This window comes from Narcine bancroftii, chromosome 1, assembly GCF_036971445.1.
Source record: "Narcine bancroftii isolate sNarBan1 chromosome 1, sNarBan1.hap1, whole genome shotgun sequence".
Classification (NCBI taxonomy): domain Eukaryota; kingdom Metazoa; phylum Chordata; class Chondrichthyes; order Torpediniformes; family Narcinidae; genus Narcine; species Narcine bancroftii.
Window position 1 is genome coordinate 189,920,873 of NC_091469.1, and position 23,932 is coordinate 189,944,804.

At 41.8% G+C, this 23,932-nt stretch overlaps 2 protein-coding genes across 4 annotated transcripts in view; one reads left to right on the top strand and one right to left on the bottom strand.

Moving 5' to 3' along the window:
• LOC138753293 (xenotropic and polytropic retrovirus receptor 1 homolog) overlaps nucleotides 1-3,940 on the bottom strand; it is a 79,016-nt gene extending 75,076 nt beyond the window's left edge. Inside the window, exon 1 of the mRNA XM_069916165.1 lies at nucleotides 3,872-3,940. Within this exon, the coding sequence (XP_069772266.1) occupies nucleotides 3,872-3,940 (69 nt within the window). The remainder of the gene's footprint in view (nucleotides 1-3,871) is intronic.
• A 6,645-nt stretch (nucleotides 3,941-10,585) lies between these two features.
• ubac1 (UBA domain containing 1) overlaps nucleotides 10,586-23,932 on the top strand; it is a 76,830-nt gene continuing 63,483 nt past the window's right edge. The window contains exons 1-4 of one of the 3 annotated variants that reach the window (XM_069885532.1): nucleotides 10,586-10,811; nucleotides 19,862-19,982; nucleotides 22,348-22,421; nucleotides 22,765-22,872. In XM_069885532.1, coding sequence (XP_069741633.1) covers nucleotides 10,674-10,811; nucleotides 19,862-19,982; nucleotides 22,348-22,421; nucleotides 22,765-22,872 — 441 coding nt within the window. In that variant the 5' untranslated portion in view covers nucleotides 10,586-10,673. The remainder of the gene's footprint in view (nucleotides 10,812-19,861; nucleotides 19,983-22,347; nucleotides 22,422-22,764; nucleotides 22,873-23,932) is intronic. The other 2 variants (XR_011340192.1, XM_069885519.1) reach the window with 2 other exon arrangements.

Consider the following 23,932-nt stretch of genomic DNA (forward strand, 5'->3'; position numbering starts at 1 on the left):
CTCTGCAGTCTTCTTCAAAGGAGGTTGCTGCCCGCCGAACTGTGAGGCGCCAAGATGCACGGTTGGAGGCGATATCAGCCCACTGGCAGTGGTCAATGTGGCAGGCACCAAGAGATTTCTTTAGGCAGTCCTTGTACCTCTTCTTTGGTGCACCTCTGTCTCGGTGGCCAGTGGAGAGCTCGCCATAGAACACGATCTTGGGAAGGCGATGGTCCTCCATTCTGGAGACGTGACCCACCCAGCGCAGTTGGGTCTTCAGCAGCGTGGATTCGATGCTTGCGGACTCTGCCAGCTCGAGTATTTCGATGGTGGTGAGATTTAAAACAACTGCTGAATGTTATGATGACCTTTGATTAATACAGATGTATTTTAGGGCAACTCACGTGCCCATTCAATGTGTCGCACAGCACCACTGCTGTCTTTATGGGGTAGATTGAGGCAAATAAAAAAGCCCCACACATAACATTCTTGAACATTATCAGCAGCCATCTGCATCTCTTCATTACCTATGGTATTGCTCTGCCGGTACTTTCACCAAAGTTCATCAAAATTGATTCAATGAGGAAATGCCAAGAGTAGCCCCAGGTACATATATCAATGAAGAGCCAACCTGAACCTACAATTCTGAACTGGATTTATGGTAAGCAGTAGAAACAATGGCCATAGCCAGGGCTGAACAACACCACAACCAGGAATTGGGGCAAAGCTCTACAGTTCTTTCAAATCATTTGTGTATTGTAGCCTATGGTCAGTTAATGGGGAAATCAAACTCAGTGAACCTCTCAATCCTCAGTGATGGGGAATCCTTCACTTAAGTGTAAGAAAAAAGGCTGTAGCATTGGCAAACATCTTCAAATGAATAAGTCTTCTCTTCAAGATCCCCAAAATCAGAGAAGCCAGATTTCCAATTCATTCCATGAACCACCAGAGGCATAGGGGGTACTGGAGCTCAAGTCTTTGGCACAATGAACCAGGATATTGCTGGAGCAAACATTTAAACATGCTATTGGAAGGCTGGGGCCTTTGGTTTTCCATAAGGCTGCAATCCCTTGATCTGAAAGACCATTCCCATTTACATTATCAAATGAGCCATGACCCTCCAGAGCTGCCAGCAAGCTCAATGTTAGTCATCAGAGCTAGATTCATGAAACCTCACCAAAACCAGTACCAGGCAGAAAATCATTTGTAGTGGCTTTAGATTTTATGCCTGGTGATGAAAATGGTGATTACACCTAATGAAGATGCTGTTGTTGTTTTCAAACAAGCTGGCTTTCTGGCCTCCTGCATAAAAGGTGGACCACATTTAGTGCCTGCAATTCATGTGATTGTAAAAGATTCTTAAAACTATTGAGAGTATGAATTTGGAAGCCAGTGTTTTGGGAGAATGTTAAGTGGAATTGATATATCTGCACTTGGGCTTATGCCCTGTTGTCGAAAAAGAAGTGATGTCTTTTCCACCCTGTCAGTATAGGACAAAACTTGAAGCCCTGAACGTAACATAGTCACCTATAAATCTGGTATGGAATTTATGAGAAATCTCTTTACCCACAGAGTGCCCAGAATGGGGTATTCAAAACTGGAGGAAATAGTTGAGGTGAATACCCTAATAACATTTAAATTAAACTTATTTATGTACATGAGAGAAAACGACAGATAACTATGTTGATAAATTAGGATGGGAGTTGGCTCATGTGAAACATTAATGCTGCCAAGGAGTGGTTGCTTTTTTTTATTGTTCTTTATGTTCCACGTAATTGCATGTAACTACGTAAACAAATGAGCAGGAGATGAGCTCTTGTTAGATTAAGAGCACAAAAGATACAGTCAATATTATTCTGACATGAAAGTTCTTTCAGTTAGTGCAGACCTCTGGAGATCTAATGGGTTGTACTTTGTTTCTGTGGCTAAATTAAGGAGGAGTTGTACAGAGCCAGATGACTGCATGGAGGGAAGCAGGGAATGAATGGGTTTGTACACCAGGTGCCACCTGCATATTCCTCCTTGTAATTATCAATGTTTCCTCACATGTGGCCTCACTCTCGAGAGATACCTATGAATTAACATCAACGGGAAGAACACTAGTCGTGTCAGGACATGGCAGCAATAAGCATTTATTGAGCTTCAAATTTTAAATACGACCTTATATTTTGGATCGGATACTCCTCTTGTTGCTTAAAAGTGAAAAGCCTTCAATTAATGTTCTTGAGCAACTCTAAGCCACCCTCAAGAAATCTGATCTCATCTAAAATGCTGCTATGTGGATTCTTACTTGCTCTCATCCATTCTTTCATCATTTGGTCCTCGATGACTTAAAATTCAACGTACTTTTATGTAATCAAACTAACATACTATATTTTAATAATAAAAGTGAAATTTGCTAAAAATGTCTGTTAATTTGTTTAAATAGCCAAAAGCTTCTTTTAGAATAAAACTTAGACTGTGGAGATTCTTGCCTAAAGATTGCTCCAATCACTTTGGAATAAGTTTGAGAAAGTACTTCACCAACTAATAGTAAGTAAGATGATGGTTCAAATAAAACAAAATTAGTTTACATTTACAGAATATGTTTAAAACAAAACATAGCAAGGCATTTCACAGGCAAATATAACTACAAAATCAAAGATTTTGAAAACAAAATGGTAGGTTTTCAGGAGTATATTCAGGAGGAAAGAAATGCAGGCAAGCAAGGAATTATAGGGAGTGATTTCCAAAGTTTATAAGCCCATTGATGTCTGTCAGATTAAAATAGGGATGCACCAAATGTTGCAATTTGACGGGTGCAAGTAGATTGTGATGGTTGTTTGAACTACCTGAAAGACTCGGGCCACTTAAGATGACTCATTTAATTCGCATTATTGATGGCAAACAGATGCTGCCTGATCCTCAATATAGATGCTCTGCTGGACAAAACTTTTCAGCTTTATACCAAGTCAAACTGTTATAATATTTTACAAGCAAAAATAATAATTAAAAAGACAATATTGGTCAACATTTCGCATCAGAACTCTTCAGCGAGACTGGGTTCTCAATGAATGGTCAACCATTCTTTTTCTTCCACTGATGTTGCTCCATATTCCAGCATTTGCTATCTCTTGTCTCCACTTTTCCATAGTTTAGTTGTGCTTGGTGTGTTTTTTTTTATGCCATGGTTTCTTTTAGTAGTGTGGACCACAATTCTTTGAAATGAAGATGTGTTCATCTGGGCTCAATGTCTGGACACAGCCCTCCTGTGTCATGCCTGCCATCTATCCATGCATTGGTTCTCATCCTGCCAACACTTGGCATTCTGCAGACAAACATAATAGCCATTTTGCACTTATCTGAATACCTCAAAACAGCACTGGTTAAGCTGCTGATCGAATGCGTGTTGTTGACCATATGCACCCTGGTCTGTTTAATGAAATCCTTCAAATCTGTTTGATCGACCGCACAGTCTCTGAAGAAGAGCGCCTCTTCCAAGGATACACACCCTGAATGGGAACGGAACTGGGAGCTCACATACAATTCTCACATCTCCACTATGAAATCTCTCAGAAACTGCCCCGAAAGATTGTTGGTTCTATTCACCTCTGCAAACAAATAAATATCCCAATACTAGTGAGAATTGCTGGTAAACACCGTCAACAAATAACCTTCGAAGGCGTCTGCAGAAACATGTTGTTATCATTAACCATTTCTTATATAACTCGATAGAAGTGTGATTGGGGCACCAGCACACACTCGTGGCCAAACTTTGGGACCCAACTTCACCTCCCTCCAGACCAACTTTCACCCGAGGAGAGGAATAAACAGCTTCCGTTCCAAATCCAGCGCTCCGATTATGGTCTAGAAATAGTGGTAAAGCGCAAGTGTTAATCGTCGGAGTCCCCACCTCGTATTCGATGTACTGCTTCCTCCATTCCGGCGTTAGGTGCGCCGACAGATGCTCCGCAAACTTCATTGCTGTGAAAAACTCCGAGCATGGAAGATTTTCCAAGGAAACATAGCAGGAGCGAAATGCAAAAAATATAACCGCTTGGTGCTTCAGCAGGGGACAGATAAAGCAATAAAAGTTAGTCTAGATTTTTTCCAAGGATTAATTATGGTGAAGTTCTATCGGATCCCTGACACCTTTCTCTGGCTCCAGGCATCTCGGTAACAGAAACAATATCACTACCCATCAATAAATAATTGAGCACTCCGCTAACTGGAAGAGAGGGCGGGAGGAGATAGCAAGCACAGCAGGGTCAGCCAAGTCGAAAACACCAGGTTTTACTCCATCGAGTTTCAATGAATCTGTCACCTTTACTTATTGTTCATTATTTTAGTTCGCTCCCAAGCTTGTTTTCTTTTGCGCAATTGTCTACTAGGGCTTCAGAGGGTTGAATGAAGAGGTGAGGGAGGATGACTTTCACTCGAATTCAATGGATGATTGAGGGGAGAAACATGTCTCACCAACATGTCCATATCTATTAGGCGGCGGCCGCACCCAGTGCTTTGACAACGGAGCGAGATGTCCTGGAGGTGAGCACAACCTTCAGATCTTGGATCTGATAACCAAAGCTAAATATCTTTGCCTGGGTCCAGAAAGAGGTCTGACTAAATCAAATCGGAATTTATGGTCATGAACAAGTCATGAAATTTGGGGTTTTGTGGCAGCATCACATTTTATTTTATACCATCTGACAACATCACAGTAAGGGGACAAATAAATAGATACATCAATAATAATAATAATGGGGCACGAGAAGTAAGGCAGTGTCTTTGGGTGTTTAATGTCACAAATTATGAATGATCTTGATCTGGAGAAATAGTTCTCTTGCCCATATTCCAACCACCTTTTGAATAGGAATAAGGATTGAGTGGACATAATTCTGAAGTTAGAATGAGATCTATTCAGGCAAGGGTGAAGTGAAGAAGTACTTTTTTCATGTAGAATGGAGTAACAGCATACAATTCCCTCACGAGGCTCTGTCTCTCTTACGATTGGAGCTCTGTAGGATTGAAGCCGCTCAAAATGGGCTCACTGTGGTGTCAGCCAACCTTCTATCAAAATTAAAGCAGGATTAAATTTCATGCAGAAATTTGATTCCATTATCTCCGAGGAAATTCACTCCCCCACCACAGACATTAATTATTCTATAATAAAATCAAAGGCCTTGCCAAGATGAGCATAACAGGTAAAGAAAGGGAATCAGCTTTTTGTTAGTGATCAGTACAGTAATAACATTTATTATTCATAATAAATATGAAATACATTGTCTAATTCACATAAAAAGCTAACAGTACATTTGTTCTTTTCTCTTCAAAAATGTGTATGTCCCAATGCTTGAGTTTATGGAAATCTTCATGAGTTTCTGATAATAGCGAGCTCCCCCAGGATTTGTCCAAGCAATTGTTTGTACAATGAAGTGACTAGGCAAGTGGCTTCACCACCTTCCCATTAATGTACATGATCATCCCCTGTACGACTTCAATGTAACCCCTACTTACAAGAGACAACTACTTCTTGTAAGACTAAAATAATTAATGTGTAGCCTTGACCCAGGAGAGATTTGAGAATCATAGAACAATACAACACGACAGCACAGAAAACAGGTCATTTTGCCCTTCTAGTCTGTGCCAACCATCATTCCATTAATCCCATTGACCTGCTCCCATTCCATAACCCTCCTGACCTTTCCCATCCATTTATCCAATTTATTCTTAAAACTTGTAGAGGTCCACTTTTTTGAATAATATGAAGGAACAGTTGGAATCTTACAAGACCTGAAACTTTCATGATACAGCATACTTTTATTAATTTCCAATCATAAGTGATCAGGAAAAGAAAAATGAAAGATTTATATCTGAACAGCACCTTTCAAGACCCAAGAGACTCTTAGAACACATTAAGCCTATTTCTAGTGTGACCACAATTGTGACCATAATTTCAACATGCACAAAGAAATGACCCAAAGCTATGAAATAGTGACTAAATTAAATATTCCATGATGATAAACATTTTCCAAGACAACTTCCTTGCACTTACTTATCTGTGTGTCTCTGGATCTTATATGCCTTTCTAATTGAGCAGATGGGCAATTTGATTTAGAGTTTTAATCAAATGACAGCACCTTCAAAATGCAGTCGTGCATCCACACTGCACAGAAATGCCAACCTGCATCTAATGCTCATTGATTGTCTGATTCCAGAGGTACAAGTTCTTTTAATGAGCAACGACTGACATATTACAACTTGCCACAATCAGATTTGAATTCATAATGTGGTCCATTTGCATAGTAATCAGTTTACCATAATTGGATCACCCAAGTGCATTGCTCATGTTGCTTTATCTCAATACCGTATTACTTCCACACATGGAATAACCACCACTGAAAGGGATCACAAATCAGCTGCATTCCTCACTTGAGTGAAAGGGATGGGTTCCTTTCAATTTCCTATCTGGGAGGAAATTTCTGATGAATCCACATCACATTAATTGCAAAACAAATCTTGAACTTGTCCATTCTCAGCAGCCAAGTTGCACTGATAATGCGAGCATTTGCTTCCTTTGAGAAATGGGAGTAAATTACCCTCTTTTGAATTGTTAGTGAAAATCCTACTATTACTGGAGTTTCCAGGATTTTAGCCAAGTTACAATGGGAGAATGGAGAAAGGTCTCTGATGCTGCAGGTTTGAGGGAAGCTGTAAACTATTTTTGTACGTGTTTTTTTTTTCAACTCCTTTCACCTTCAGTGATTAAAGTTTTTTTTTCTCAGCGGTGTTATTTTTACTTTAGCTATTGAGTGTATAAATCATTCTAAGAAAGTGAATAAGAAAAAATGTAGTGCAGTTAAACTGAGTAAAGACTGCTCCCTGCTGGCCTGGTAGACACATGCATCAGGAAGTACCTTGAACCCAGGTTCCAGTTACCTAAGGTTCCATTGTTTCACAATGTCGATGTTGTTTTAGAAAATAAATTTTCCTTTCATGACTTCTGAAGAGTTTAATTCTCTGTTGTTGGTATCTCTGCCTGGTAGTGTTTTACTGAGATGTAGCTTGAATCAGACAGTCTATTTTGGAAAGACAAAGAATTGCTGAAGGAGCTCAACAGGTTAGACAGCATTCATGAGTAGAAATTATCCATCTATTTTGGGAAGGTATGACAAATACAAATGACATGACTTGTCCATTGGATTCGAACAAGTGCAAGTAGGCTTCAATGTTGGGGATGTTAGCTTGAGAGAGGACGCTGACATTCATTTGCTAATTCTACCAGATGGTTCAGAGGATTTCATGAATACAACACTGGTACTAACTTGTAGTACCTTACTCTTTAGGATAAATAGTGTTTCAGCAGCTTACAGAAGGCAGGGAGCGATTGTTGCTCAGCAATATGAGTTTCTGTCAGTTCTGAAGTCTACTTTGCCTTCGTCTTGATGGCAACCTTTATGTATGGCTGCATTCAACAGTGCATAGAACTGATGTACACAAACATCAAGTTTCACTTCATGCTGAGGGTCTACCTGCCCCAATGTTGCAAAGGATAGTCCTGGTCTGTGTAACTTGTAACATTCCATTCAGAAGGACATTGTCACACTACCTACCATTCAAAAAAAACCATTATTTCAGGGGAATAAATTTGAGCACATCTATCAGGCAGTAATCAGTAGAATGTGTTCTGCAAGCCCTATGGGAGAAGAACACAAAGGAACATGTGAAATGATTTCCTGAAACTGTCAAAACCATTTGGCAGAGTACCTAATCGACTGAACTCAAGAAGCAACAAGATTTGCTGTCAGTGAGAGCTTTTCATACACAGTTGATGGCTCACTTGCAACTCGTGCTCCCATTGAGATGGCTGCAATAAGGATGATACAATCAATCAACTCAAATTGTAAATTGTGGATTTTCAGGAAGATCTGATGCAAAACTCATTGTCAATTCAGAACAGTTGAGTATCAGAGGGCTCTCTGATATATGGGTTATTCCCAGGGACATGAATGGATATATGCATCAAGTACAGCTGGATATTATCAGCTTAGTAAAAGACACTCTTTTATCAACCTGAAAGTGGTTGGTCTTTCAATACAATGAGATGTCTACAAGGGAATGTCACCATCTGACTAACATCTTCTGTGATGAATTGCTTTGAGAGGCTGGCCATGGCCAGAATTAACACATACCTAAGCAAAAAACTTGACCCATTGCAATTCAACTATTGTCACAATCACTCCACAGCAGACGCAGAATCACTGGCTCTCTACCCAGTTCTGGATCACCTCGAAAACAGCAACTCATACAAATGGCTGCTCTTCGTTGACTACATCTCAGCCTTCAACACCATTATTCGATTAGTGCTGGTGAACAAGCTCCAAACCCTGGGCCTCTGAACCTCCCTCTGCAACTGGCTCCTTGACTTTCTCATTGGAAGACCACAGTCAGTACAAATTGGAAACAATGTCTCCACCTCATTGACTATCAACACAGACACACCTCAAGAATGTGGGCTTGCCTGCTCTCCTCACGACACACTTATGACTGTGTGGCGATGCACAACTTCCAATGCCATCTACAAATTTGCTGATGACACCAAAGATGTCAGCAGAATTGCAAATGGCAGTGAGGAAGCTTACAGGAGGGAGATAGATCAGCTCGTTTGATGGCATCACACTAACAACCTTATCCTCAATGTTAACAAAACTAAGAGATGATTGTGGTCTTCAGGAGCAAGTCAGGAGAACATGAATCAGTCCTCATCAAGGGCTCAGTAGTGGAGAAGGTCAAGAATTTCAAATCCCCGAGGAGCCTCCATGTTGATGTAATTTCAAAGAAGGCTCACCAGTGGCTATTGGTGATGTGTTTGATGATGTCATCAAAGACTCTCAAAAATATCTACAGGTGCATCACAGAGAGCAAAAATAAAACGTAAAAGTAAATCATGGACAGCACTGTGACTGGTTGCATCACTGTCTAGTATGGAGGTGCCAACTCTCAGGACAAGAAAAAAACTCCAGAAGGATGTTAACTCAGCCTGCAACATCAAGGACACCAGACTTCAGTCCATCGAGGACATCTACAAGAGGCAGTGTCTTAAGAAAGCAGCCTCTATCCAGGCTAGGCCCTTTTCACTTGGATACTCTCAGGAAAAAAGTACAGGAGCCTGAAGATGAGCTCTCAGTGGCACAAGGACGTCCTCTTCCCTGCTGCCCTCAAATTCCTGAATGATCAATGAACCAATGATACTGCCTTACTTTGACTTTTAGTGCACTATTGTAGCAACTACCCCAGTAGAGCTGCTAAATGAATTCACCAGACACAGTGTCAGTTAGCAAAAGCGCCTTTATTTAAATTTGCCTCTTCTTTTAAATCCCTTCCGGCCCAGACACCCGTGACCAGAAGTGACATCACTCTGTGCCTACAACTCACCTGCAGTAAAGATGATGGGACCCCCGCACCATCTTGAAGGTGAGTACTCAACTCCTCGGTGTGCCATGACCCAGCTCGCAGCATCGCGCATGGCCCCCCGGCCAGGTGAGTGAACGGTGACCAGGCCCGCAGCACTGCACAGCTGCTCAGCGAGCTGCACGGGCGATGGTTCAGCAATTGTACTATGCACTATTTTTATTTTCTTTTATCAGGTAGTTTATATAAATGTTTGCACCGTGATGTTGACTTGCTCATGACACTGATTCTGATTCTGACACATTCCAGGCTGCAGGAGTAAGTGCCAAGAGATGCCCTGAAGCTTGGTGCAGCCAAAGCAAAAGCTTTATGGGGAAGAATAGCAGTGGAAGGTGCCATGATCAAGGTCATGCTTGTACAGGAGGGGGAGATCTTTGCAGGGAAGGAGCTGCAGCTCCATATCTGCATCATGGTGGAGGTCAAGTAGATGGAGAAGATAATCGAGGTCACAGGATAAAGGAAGACTGCCTGAAGTATGTAAGTCAGGCTATGGGCCCCTACTCCAGGGACTGCTGTGGCCCGCTGGCCCAGATCATGGGAGCAAATCACAACTGCTCTGTTTTTGACCCTGTCCTGGGAAAGCAGCGAACTGCCCTGGTGACCCCAAGGGTGAGGAGGTGGCTTGCAGTGGCTCTGGGGAGATGGGAGAAGAGGGGAAAAAAATCACTGCCTGTATAGAGTGCCTGCTGCCAAAAGACATTGAGGGGTAAAACTCTGTGTAAATGTCCTCAAAACAGTTGAAGTGGGCATTACCCAGAGGCCATGTGTGTGGCAATAACACTTTGTATATAAACATGTCAATGCTACACATTTGTAGACCTAATAACGTCAGATTTCCTTTTGCACTGTGAACATTTATTGATCTATACTTTGATATTTTATTAATTCTTTTTCTGTTTTGCATTTGTGATAAGTTAATTGTTTATTAATGCAGTTGGAACAAATTACGTTGGCTGCAGCAAGTAAGAATTGAGATTTGTACGTTAAATATATATATGACAGTAAATTCACGTTGAATATTAAATATTTTCTGCAATACCATCAGCAACAGGAGAAACTACAATGACCAGAATGCACGGCGCGTTTGTTCGCATGCGCATTAGGCTAAGACGAAGCGACTCCCTCATGAGCGGGTGAAAGGTTGCTCTGGTCCTTGAGGTTGTGGGTGGGTGGAGGGAGGGAGGGACGAGGGATTTTGAAAGGCCGTACAAAATCGATTGAAAGGCGACTGCGGCCGGCTCGGGACCATGTTTGTGCAGGAGGAGAAGATCTTTGCGGGGAAGGTGCTGCGGCTCCATATCTGCACCATGGAAGGGGCCGAGTGGATGGAGGAGGTGACCGAGGACACGGGGATCGAGAAACTGAAGGAGCGCTGCCTGAAGCATGTGAGTGAGGCCGCGGGCCCTTCCTTGCTCTGCCCCACCAGCCCAGGGTTGGGGGCCCTGTTTTGACCCAGCAGGGAGAGGGGGTGAAGTGCCCTGGTGCTGGACTTGAGGGCGACTGGGTGACTTGCAGTGCTCCGGGGAGGGGGTGAGAAGGGAACATCACTGCCCTGGGGATCCCAGGGGAAGGAATAACTGCCCTGGTGGGTTTTGTCACGTCCTTTGCTGTGCTGCCCCCTCCCCTCATTCCAAAATAATTTGTAGAGGCTTATCAGCGTTCATGCTCAATGCTCCGAGTGATCTCTTGTTCAAGACCTATTCAAGGGTTCATGCCATAAATAAATCCAAACACACTGCAAACATGGTGTAACTTTTAAAGAACTTCACTATCTTTTTAAGAGAACCCTGTCACTAAAATAGATTCTTTTTGCCCTTGAACTTTTCCCCTTTTGACTCTATTTACAATTGAACCTTGAGGTTTAAATGATTGTGTAACTTTATCAAACAGACGTTATTTCCAGTGCTCTTGTTTTGAAACACTTGTGTATGTAATGCTGAGAGTGGATGGTGATTTTATTTCTCTCTCCGCAGCTGGATGTTATTCTCTGCACACGCTGATTTTTTTTTAAAAAATGATAAATGGATTGGCTGATTAAGGATCTAGCTCTTGGTTTTGGCCTAAAGTAAGTCAGTGGATTGGATGTTCATATATTTTTTTCAGAATTGTGAACATTCAGTTCTGCACTGAACTACCAATGAAAACTTGGTTTTGTGCTGTTACATCTAATATCCCTAAAATAAGGTGTGATCCATCTGATCAGGTATGTTTGGCAAAAGAGCTGGAAATCATTTTCCTTTCAATTTGTGGGATTTTACATGAGTTGGCTCCAGAGTTTGCTTTTGTAACAATGGTAAACACAATTTCCCTGTTTGCAGGAGATTTAGATTAGATTCCACTTTCTTGTCATTGAGCCAAGTAAAATATAAAGCTAATGAAATACAATTTAGCATCCAATCGGGAATTTTAGAAAATAGTGCTATATACAAATAACTACATGCAAATAAAAACAAGCGCATTCAGCAAACAAACAATTATAAAAGTACTGACAGTATAATCTGAGGGTAGGACATTTCAGTGCAGTGATTTAAAATTCAGCAGGGTCACAGCCTCGAGGTGGGGGGTGGGGAGGAAAGAAAAGCTCTTCTTGAGCCTGCTGGTTCGAGAGCAAAGGCTCCTATAGCGCCTACCAGATGGAAGAAGAGAAAAAAATCCATGGTTTGGGTATGATGCATCCTTGATGATACTCTTTGCCCAGCCCAGACTGCATCCCTGATAGATGTTCTCAATGGTGGGCAATTGAGTGCTGATAATCTGGGCGGTTTTCACCACCTGTTGAAGTGCTTTACAGTCTGATAAAAGACAATTGCCAGACCACAGTGAGATGTCATAGATGTATCATCTCAATGGTACAGCGATTAAAAATCCATCAATATCCTGGGACAGAAGTTTACTTTCTTCATACTCTGCAGAAAATAAAGTTGCTGTTGCGCCTTCTTGATCAGGATGGAGGAGTTCAGGGACCAGATGAGATCATTGGAAATGTGGACACCAAGGAATATGAAGTTTGATTCACATTCCACCACAACTCCATTGATGTAAATAGGGACATGAGTGTGGCTTCCAGCACGCCTGACATCCACAATGATCTCCTTGGTCTTCTGAGTGTTAAGTACCAAGTTGTTGTGGGCACATCACATGACCAGGTGCTGGATCTCATCCCTATAGGCCGGCTCATCATTCTCTCTGATCAGGCCAACCACCATGGTGTCATCTACAAACTTGATTATGGAATTAGAACTATATACAGGAATGCAGTAATAGGTGAAAAGGGAATACAGGAGAGGGTTCAGCACACAGCCTTGGGGCACGTTCAAGGTGAGAATGAAAGAGAAGAGATTGCCTATCTTAACAGATGGGGGTCTGTAAGTCAGAAAGTCCAAGATCCAATTACAAAAGCATGAGCCGATACCAAGCTGACGAAGTTTGTAGTGAATTGCTGTGGAAATGGCATCCTCAGTCGACCTGGTGGTATGTAAGGCAAATTGATGAGAGTCCAAGTTGATGGGGGAAAAAACCAATCTCTTAAAGCACTTTGCAATAATGGGGGTGAGTGCAACTGGACGGAAGTCATTCAGACTCGTAGCAGTGGAATGCTTCGGCACTGGCACAATGGTGGCAATCTTGAAATTCATGGGAACAGCCTGGGCCATGGACAGATTGAAAATGTCTGTGAAGACCCTAGCCAACTGTTCTGTACTGACTCTAAGCACATGGACCAGGTGCCTTCCATACATTCACCCTACTCAGGGTGGCCCAAATTCAAAGATAGAAAGTGAGAGAGGCAGTTCATCAGGTGGAAGATCCACTTTGGAGGTGATCTTGTTCTCTCAATCAAAGCGAGCAAAGAAGTAATTAATCTCCTCCGAGAAGGAGGCACATCTGGAAGGGAGCACAGAACTAGGTGGTTTATGTCTGTACTGATCTATATGCCATGCCACATGTGCCGGGGTCCGAGGAGTTGAAGTGCTTTTCAATCTTTTGTTTGTACGTGTGTTTAGCCTGAGACATTCCCTTCCTTTAGGTTGGCCCTGGCTGAGCCGTAAGTCTCCCAGTCTCCAGATCTGAAGGCTAAATCTCTGTCTTTGAGCAGATGGCGAACCTCACTGTTCATCCATGGTTTTTGATTAGTAAATATTTTAATTTGTTTTTATGATGTTGCTCATCCACACACTTGTTTGTATACTCGAGGACAGAGTTGGCATATAAATCGATATCAATCTGAGAGTCTGTAGCATGGGGAGCAAACACACTCCAATCTGTATGTTGAAAATGTTGCTGAAGAACAAAGCCAGCACCCTCAAGCCAGATCTTAATAGTCTTCATTGTGGTTTTGCACGTTTAATGACTGGGCTAAGCTTGAGAAACTGAAACAGTGAAAGATGGTCAGACTGTCCCAGGTGAGGGAGGGTCGTGGTTTTGTAAGCATTAGGCCACATTTGAATAAACCTGATCTAAAGTTTTATTTCCCCTCGTGTTACATGATACATTTTGGTAAAATTTGGAAGCACATACGTAGATTGCAATGATTAAAGTCCCCAGCCACAATAAAGGTTCGGTCTGGATGCAATGTCTGCAGCTTGCTGATAGCAGCACTGAGGTCTTTCATAGCTAGTTTAGCATTAGTGTCCGGTGGTACATAAACTGCAACAGCAATGATGCATGTAAACTCTCATGGTTGATTTGAAAAGGTCTAATAATCAGGTATTCCAGATCCACAGAGCGATGAGTATCAGCAATGATAGTTGGTGCACCATGATCAATTCACATAGATGCATAAACCACCCCCTCTACTTTTACCTGTTGCTTCAGCCTCTCCGTCAACCCTGTAGTCCGTGTGCTCTTCCAATTCCACCATGTTGTTAGGTGCATCACTATTTAGCCACGTATCCATTTTTTAAAAAAAAAATGCTCCACATGTGCCTGCACCTCCTCCCTCAGCACCATTCACCTTCCAAGTAAAGCAACATTTCACTTGTGAATCTGCGAAGGGTCATCTTCTTGCATCTTGTGTTCCTGCTGTGATCTACCCTGGAGAGAATGGGAGATCACTTTGTTGAACAACTTGGCTCTGTCTGCTGCAATAGTGTGAATGTCCAAAGTGGTGACCCATTTCAATTCTCCATCCCATTCCCTTTTTGACATGTCTGTCCATGATCTCATGTATTGCCAGACTGAGACCACCTGTAAATTGGAGGAACACCTCATCTTCTGGCTGGGCACCCTCTAACCAGATGGCATTAATATCAACTTATCTGGCTTTCATTAGAACCCTCCCACCCCCCCAACCATCTCTCCATTCCCTGTATCCTTTCGAACAGACATGATAAATTCTATTTAGTCCCTTATCGCATCCAATTGACACCTTTTGTTGTTGGTTTGGATTCCTCCCCCATTGTTTGAATTCTGAGACTTTCTGATATATTCTGCTTCTGCCTTTTCTGTTTTTCTCTCTCTTCCTTTTCCCTCCTCTCCCCCCCCCCCCCCCCCCCCGCCAGCCTCACCTGATGAAGGGCTCAGGCCCAAATCATTGGTAATATATCTTTGTCTCTTTTAGAGGGGAAAAGACCAGTTGAGTTCCTCCAGCATTTGGGTGTTTTTAACTACAATCACAGTGTCTGCAGCCTATCATGTTTCTCTCAACACATTTCCCAATTCTTTAGTTGAGAGGTGCCATGTAACTTGCGGAAATGAAAGGTGTTTTTCAAACGCAGACATTTTTTAAAAACTGAAGTATGTGGAAAAAGACAAAATAAGATTCATCATGAATTTACCTGACAGGACAATACATTTAATGGCACATAGTTGTTTGAGCTGCTTCGCAAGTTAGATGACATTCCAAAAACAAATTGTGCCTAGCTTCGAAGGAGCTGATGTCAGTTTCTATAGCTATGATCATTGGTGAATTTATTTTTAGCGAGTTGTTTGCTTTCTTTTTTAGCCCTTATTAAATTACTGTGTTCTATTTTATTATCACCCAGAAGAAATCTAACCGGAAAAGTTAGGCACTTACATTTGGGTCAGACGTTTTTCTCAAAATGCCTTTTTAAAGAACTCTCTCTACACTAGCATAGAGAAGGAAAGGGAAGTACATCTGTCTAGATCAGGGGAGTCAAACTCAAATTCACGGAGGGCCAAAATTAAAAACTTGGACTAAGTCGAGGGCCGAACTAAATATTTATTGAAAATTTTCAACAACATCTGCATGTTTTCTCTTCTTTCAACATATGTAATGTTAAACTTTTTCTTATTAAAATAAATGTTTAATAATAGTTTTGGATAAACTTTCCAGAAGCATTAACAAATGAGAAATAAAATATTCAATAAATAATATTTCTCAATAGAGGATTTGTCAAATGTTGCTAGTGTGCTGTCGAATGGTAAAATCTGAGGGCTATTGAGAATGTGGGAGAATAACATGATTCCTGAAACAATCAAATGGGTGACTGATTGTGGGCATGAACTCTAACAGGGTTATTTGCCATGCCCTTTTTCCATTGGTACAGATATCCTTCGATTGACACACTTTTCAAGTTTTATGCCTAATGAGCTTGTATCCAGGTGCAGGACCATTTTTAACCAGGAATATATTTATCACTGTGACATAAAACTATTGGAAGATCGTTTTATCCTGAGATTAAAGTTCATAATCCTTACTCAGGCCTGTGTGCGGGAGGGCGGGGTTTGCGGGCGATCGGGTTGGACAACGACAGTGCAGGAGCATCGGCTCTTGCTGCAGGGCGGCATCTCGGCGGATCAGCGGCCCCGTCACCGTGAGTCGCGGGTCGGCCTGCGGCAGGGAGGGGGAGTGGGCAACGGTCCTGGCGAGGTCAGGCCCGAGGCCTCCGGTTCCGGGCGCTGGGAAGCGGCCTTGGCTTCCCCTGACACCGGCCAGGCCCCAAAACCAGAGTCCACGGTGAGACCCTGCAACGTAAACAGAGGAGGTGGGGGCGATTAGCAGGCTGACGCCAATGCATTCTGGGATTTGTTGTATTACTGTGCATGCGCTATACTGGCACGGCGGCCAGCGGGCCACCTCTAATACATTTTTGAAATGATCTTGCGGGCCAAATATAATTATATTGAGGGCCAAATTTGGCCCGCGGGCCAGAGTTTGACATGTGTGCCCTATGCCATCGGAACTCTGTAATTAGTAAGGGATTGCTTAAGGTGGGATGTGAGTGGGAAGGAAAGGGTGAGAATCACTGCTCTAGACCCAATTGTTACTGAAATATTTTGCTTGAGAAAAATTGTCATTGGCCCATTTCCTTTAGCGTTTTGAAACCATGCACATGATGAGTCAATGAGGGATGATTAAAGCAGTGGTCTTCAAACTCTTTCTTCCCACCCACAGACCACCTTAAGTAATCCCTTACTAATCACAGAGCACCAATGGCACAGGGACGCGAGTGGAAAGAAAAAGGTTGAGAACTGTTGTATTGTGGTAACTCCACATCTGATTAGGTTAATTGTTAAGCAAGTGGTCAGAGAAGGACCCCCCCCCCCACCCCAAGAAAGGCTTAAATCACAGGAACAAAATAAGCTTCTGTCTCACTGCTCCCAATCTTACACACAGTCCTGATGTGGAATGTGGGGTCGCAGCTCCACGTTCACCCGAGTTCAGGTGCTGTCTGTGTGGAGTTTGTACGCTCTCCCCTTGTCTTGAACCAACAGGTCGGTCGCCTGAAGAAGGCACCCGAACCCCCCGTTGAAACGCCGGCTTCCGGGGCGGTGGAGGAATTGGCTGAGAAGAGCACGTTGCTCCCACCCTCCTCCCATGGTTGGAGAGGGATTAAACTGCGATCTCACGGCGCCGGGCTCGTCTCCAACAAAAGGAGCGGGAGGCAGGGTCCGCCGCGCACGGAGCGAGGGGGAAGGCATCGCCAACGAGACGTTTGGTCCGGCGTCGCCGCTGAAGCGTAGACCCAGCGAGGATGGTCCCCAACTCCAGCTGCGTCTGTGTGTCCGGGAGCCGGGCGGGCTGAGTGCGGCGCTCCGATTCCCGGGATTCGGGACTCTGAGATCCCTCCACACCTCCGGCGTCTTCATTTTCACCTTCAGTGTGCATGCGCTATACTGGCACGGCGGCCAGCGGGCCAACTCTAATATATATTTAATATGATCTTGTGGGCCAAATATAATTATATCCGCGGGCCAGAGTTTGACATGTGTGGTCTAGATAGTTAAAACTTTGTTTTGCTCTCCATTTGTTTGACATTTATGTTAGTATTGCTCTTGTCCATTGTATTATGGGTGGCAAGTGTTTACAAGTTGCATTTTCCCACAATTTGGTTGTGCTATGGCTGAGAGAAGTATTTACTGCACTTGAACTGGTGCATAGAATTCAGGGTAGAAGGAAATTTTTTCTTGGATTTTGGGTGGTTGGAAAAAATAGTTTTTTATTTATTGGATCTGTGAGTTTCCTGGAAATAGCATACAGGTATTCTTCTTCATAGTACAGGTAGTACATAGTAGATGGAGGCAGTGAAATTTCCATGAACTTTTATTAAACGTTTGAGATCTATATAGTGCAGGATCCTCAATCTTGTATTAAGTTTAGCATTTTTTTAATCATGGATTTGCTAAGCATTTTTTTTCTTGAGGAAGGGGACTATACATGGAAATCCTTTAATATCCCATTTAAGTGATCGATTTTCACAAGATTCTTCAGATGTCATGAGGCTTCGTTTTTTTTAAACAAAAGGATGTGATCCTACCTTGCTTACTGAGCACACCTACATTTCTACTAGGGGATGCTGGTTGACTTGGGCAAGAAAGTCAAAGTAGTGTCAAATTATAGCATGTCGTGCTCTCTAGGGTGTGTGTTATTTGAACACAGATCTGGAAAATATTCTGATGTTGTGAATTTGTGCTTGAAATTAATAAGAGTCATGCTGTTTACAATATTGTGGAGGAAAAATAGAATTTGGGCATTTCCTGCTTTTTATTAAATAGAGATCCTGAAGATTCAATATTCCTTTATTGTCATGTAATTAAACAGGCATAATATTACTGCAACTGGGACTTGGATGATTATTTTACTGTGTGTGTATTTATAGACTCCTCATTGTATTTCCATTGAGGAATAATGTGAAATTTTCAAGGGTGATAAACATTGGGGAAAGCACCAATAAGACCACAATCTTTTAGTTTTGAGTTTATCCATTGGCAAAATGATTTGAGAGTTGCGTAACACTACGGTAATAAAACAGTTATTGCCAAGCTCAATACCAGGCATGGTGGTTATGTAACATTTATTAAGAGCATGGGACATGATCTGTGAGATGAAATGAACAGATGAGTGGTTAACATCAGTAGCATTTGCCTAATACCTCAATAGACTCAGCACTTTGATCTAAGGAGAGGAAAGTCAGAGAAGGTGTTTATATCCATGTGCATTCCAACATACGATCTCTGGTTGAAATTTGTACAGGCCAGATCTTTGCTAAAGAACCAACGAGTTTGGGGAGAAAATGCTGTAAAATGTTTAAATACATCATATGGTATTAATTTAAGTATAGTTTTTACATTCTTTCATTTTCTCTGTTATTAGAACTCAAGCGGACCCATAGTGAGTGCTTTAGCAATAAAAATATTGAATTCAGACCTCTTTACTGTGGTGCTTCTATGGATTAGGTGGTGTTTCTTCTTTTGCTTGGCTTCGCGGACGAAGATTTATGGAGGGGTAAATGTCCACGTCAGTTGGAGGCTCGTTTGTGGCTGACAAGCCCGATGCGGGACAGGCAGACACGGTTGCAGCGGTTGCAGGGGAAAATTGATGGGTTGGGGTTGGGTTTTTCCTCCTTTGTCTTTTGTCAGTGAGGTGGGCTCTTCAAAGGAGGTTGCTGCCTGCCGAACTGTGAGGCGCCAAGATGCACGGTTGGAGGTGATATCAGCCCACTGGCGGTGGTCAATGTGGCAGACACCAAGAGATTTCTTTAGGCAGTCATTGTACCTCTTCTTTGATGCACCTCTGTCACGGTGGCCAGTGGAGAGCTCACCATATAACACGATCTTGGGAAGGCGATGGACCTCCATTCTGGAGACGTGACCTGCCCAGCGCAGTTGGATCTTCAGCAGCGTGGATTTGATGCTGTCGGCCTCTGCCATCTCGAGTACTTCGATGTTAGGGATGAAGTCGCTCCAATGAATGTTGAGGATGGAGCGGAGACAACGCTGGTGGAAGCGTTCTAGGAGCCGTAGGTGATGCCAGTAGAGGACCCATGATTCGGAGCCGAACAGGAGTGTGGGTATGACAAAGGCTCCGTATATGCTAATCTTTGTGAGGTTTTTCAGTTGGCTGTTTTTCCAGACTCTTGTGTAGTCTTCCAAAGGCGCTATTTGCCTTGGTGAGTCTGTTGTCTATCTCGTTGTCGATCTTTGGTGTACCCTTGCATTATAAAGTCACTTTTTGATATATTGGTTTATTCTTCAGTGTGTGCAAGGAGGACTAGAGGATCCAAAGACAGTAACACACCACAAGCTATTTCATGCAACTTCGGAGAGGGTCTTATCGGACACTAAGACAGTAGCAGAAGAGAACCTCCAGGATAAGGGTGAGTGTCAGTGCAGCTCAATAAAAGAGTGTGTCTTTGGAAAAATGCTCTTATCATATATTTGAGGTAATGTAAATTTTCATTTTGAGGGAACAAATGGTAACAGCAGCTAATTTGAGAGTTCACTATGAATTAAGTTATAATCTTACTCCACTAACTTCCAGAGTAACATATATAGAGGGATGGGATGCATGGGTAGTCACAGACTTGAGAAAGTTGATGTATCTCAGTGGTTTGGATAAACAGTAATTTTGTCAATCAAACAAGGCATATGTTGCCATCTTGTTCCTGTGAGTTTTGTAATCTATCAGTTTTCCCTTTTTTAGGTATTGTTTTTGGGTTTCAATTACTGTTGCAGCTCTGAATTGACTCTAGGCAACTTTATATGTCGTTAGAAAGAAATATGGGTAAATGAGTAGCCTCTTGGAGTAGGAAACTCTGAAAGGTGAGATCCAAGATCCACAAGGAAGTGGTTGAAGGTACTAAGACACCCTGAAAATGTGTATGAAAAGGAAATATTATGAATTGATAAAAAAGACTTGCAAATTGATTCCATTATGCAGAGAGGAATTATAAACAAAGAGATTAAGACCAGCATTTATTAACCATCTCTTTTTAACTTTAAGTTTGTCCTTGGATTATTGCTGCCTGACATTGTGCAGAGCTGGGAGGTAGGAAGTTCCAAGATTTTGACTCGGGTGGGGAGGGGGAAGAATTATTGATTGTGATGTCTTTGTGTTGGGAGACAAATAGTTTCCTGGGTCAAAAGTGCTTCTTGCTTTAAATAGAGGTCATTAACCTATGCCACTCACTTCAGGACAGAATGGTGTGAAATTTGCTCAAGTAATCCCTCTGTCTCCTACATTTGCTTAGCTTGGTCTATGCATTCTGGATGAGTGGTGGTTTGGAGTGTTGTGACTAAAGGAAATTTTAAATTTAGATTGCTCTAAAACAGTGGTCTAAATCTCTCCGTAGCAGAGACATTTTCTTCAGTCAGTAGCTGAACCATATCATTTAGGCCGTGCTTTGGTCTGGAATGATTTTAGAGCTTTGGTAGTTTGTAATACTCTTGAGTTAATTAGTGAAAATTGAGGTTCTCATTCACTGCCATCAGTTAAGATTTGTTAATAGGGTTGAGGACTGAGTTAGTGCTGGTTTTAATTTTCAATGTTATCAATGACCACAGGAACAAAACGAAGAATGGAGAAACTAACAAGTAACATCCCAACCAAAAAAAAGGAAGTTTACATTAAAGGGCTGGAAATATTTTGTTACTGTACTTTAAATATTTAGGATCATAATCTCAAAACCAAGATAACCAGGTTGAATGTAGTCAGCAGACAGATAAATACAGTACTTTTCCCCTTATCCAAAGTTCTGTTAACCAAAATGATCCATTAACCAAACTTTTTTGCGGCGCTGTCGTGACATCGCAAGTTGAAAAAAATTTATCACCCAACTTCCCCATGTGGGGCTCTGATGCTCCGTTGACACCATTTTGATAACAACAGAGCTCTTGTGTACTATAAAAAGATATAGTTGCACTCTGGATGTCAGTGAAAAGAAAAGGAAGAAGCATTTATGTTTGTCTATAGAACAGAGTAAAGCTGTTGGCAAAACTGCTGGACAGTGGTGTATGTGAGAAACCTTTTACAGAAGAGTATGATGTTGGAATAACCACAGTGAAGAAACTGAAGGCTAAACTGTTGAAGTTCTAATGTGAAAGTGATGAACAGAAGTCGATGAAAGATTTTTAAAAAAACGATATAAAGGTAAAAGTCTTGATCGTGTGGATCTGACAGCATTGTAGTGAGCACATGCCACTTAATGGTTTGCTAATCATGAAACAAGCAAAGCTCTATTGTGATGATCTGAAAATTGAAAGGAACTGTAAATATTCAAGTTGTTTTTTGGTGCGCATTAAACATTATTTCATGCTTGAAAAGCCTGCCATTTGTTGTTGTTGTTTAACCGCTAATACAAATATTCTGTCAATGCTACTGAGCTGCCTAAAGCCATAGTTTCGTTAACTGGAAAAAAACCCAATAACCACGAAGCTTTTTGGATATGGGGTAATGTACTGTAGGCAATGTTGAGAATCACCAGAATTTTTGATTTGATTATCTGCAGTTTTTTTTACTTCTCAGAACTAAGTTCCATGGTGAACCCTAAAAGGTACAGGTAAAATAATTGCAATATAATCTTAATAGTTTAAGTTGCAATAGGTACTTCCTATGGTTTAACTGGACAGTGACATTAACCCTGGACCCTTCTTTCCTTGTATTAGGAAAGTAGTTTGTTCAGGTAATTGACACTGCTGCTATCTGCAGCTCCATATTTATGTTCACCTTTCTTTTTATTCTAGATGTTTTATTGTTAATTAAAAAGCGAGCCCCTGCTGCTCCTCCTAAAATGGCTGATGTTTCTGCTGAAGAAAAGGTAAACCACTTGTTTAAAACAATCTACAGTGCCTTTTGACTCAAACTCCAAAATATAGGAAAGTATTCTTGGCTAGTTGTTCCATATCAAGGTTTTTAGTGTAGCTATGTCTCATTTAATCCTCAGTTCTTATGGTTTGGAGTGGCGAGTACTGAATGTGATGTATAAGCTTTTACATATAGTTCTCCATATTTCCTGTAGGAAGATGAGAATGGGTTTATGCAATGATAGATGATTGGTTGAATTCAGTTTGCCATCACAAGATATTGTGTTGGTAGTTCATAGTCTGCATGACACCACCTTATGATCATCAAATATAATGAATTTTCCCTTTTTCTGTCAGAAAAAACAAGAGCAAAAGGCACCAGATAAGGAGGCCATCATGAAGGCAACAGCTCAACTTGCTGCTAGGCAGGTAGATCGGATGGTCACCCAGCACAACTTGCGAGATGTACGTAGCTTTATGTTTGCATCTTAGTTGATTTGTAATATTTTTAAATTGAACCAAGCTTGGCTATTGCTGCCAAGGTCTTCAAAATTGAAGAGCAAAAGAAAGGGCTTTATCCTTCATCTGATATTAACTAACTGAGTTCCACCTCTATTTCTACCAAGTGAGCAATATTTAAATCATTCCAACAGAATAATGAATATCATTTGCAAAAAAGAATTACAGAGGTGTGAACAGTGATCTAAGTTATAATCACAGAGGGGCTGAAGGACAAGAAGCCAAACCAAATGCGCCCATATCTGCAAATCACAGAAGTACTGGAAAAGGTCAGCAAGTTACGTAGCATCCATAAGAAGTAAAAGGCATTCCCGATGAAGGCCTTGGGCCCAAATCATTGATTGCCTTTTACTTTCTGTGGATGCTGAATGACTTGAGTTTGTCCAACAGTTTTGTGTATTGCACTAGACCTCAGCATCTGCAGATATTCTTGTTTAATTCCATGCAACCATGTATTTGCTTTCTGGCAGTCATTGTGCTTTGTTCCAAGAAATGAAACAGGAAGGGAAGCTTTTTGTGTGAAAATTTAGGAATTAAAGAGCAAGACTGGGTAGTTGCAAATGAACAGGAAAACTGAAATGTTGGAGATAGTGACATGAACTGAGTAGATTAACAACTGTGCTTACAAGCAGGATATATTTGAGAGCTAGATTGTTTGTCAGAGTACAAACAACCCTGAGATTCTTGTTTACTGCGGGCGAAGCAGAATTACCACTTATTGACGGTGCAAAAAAAAACTGTACACAGTGTATACACATAAACAAATGAAGAACTATAAATAGATAATGAATGAAACTGTGCCATACGGAGATAATTTAAAAAATCCATAAAGTGCACAAGAGTCCTTAAATGAGTCTCTAATTGAGTTTGTTGTTGAGGAGTCTGATGGGAGAGGGGTAGCGACTGTTCCTTAACCTGGTGGTGTGAGACTTGACTGAGCCTCTTTCCCGGTGTCAGTAGCGATAACAGAGTGTGTGCTGGGTTGTGTGGATCCTTGATTGCTGCT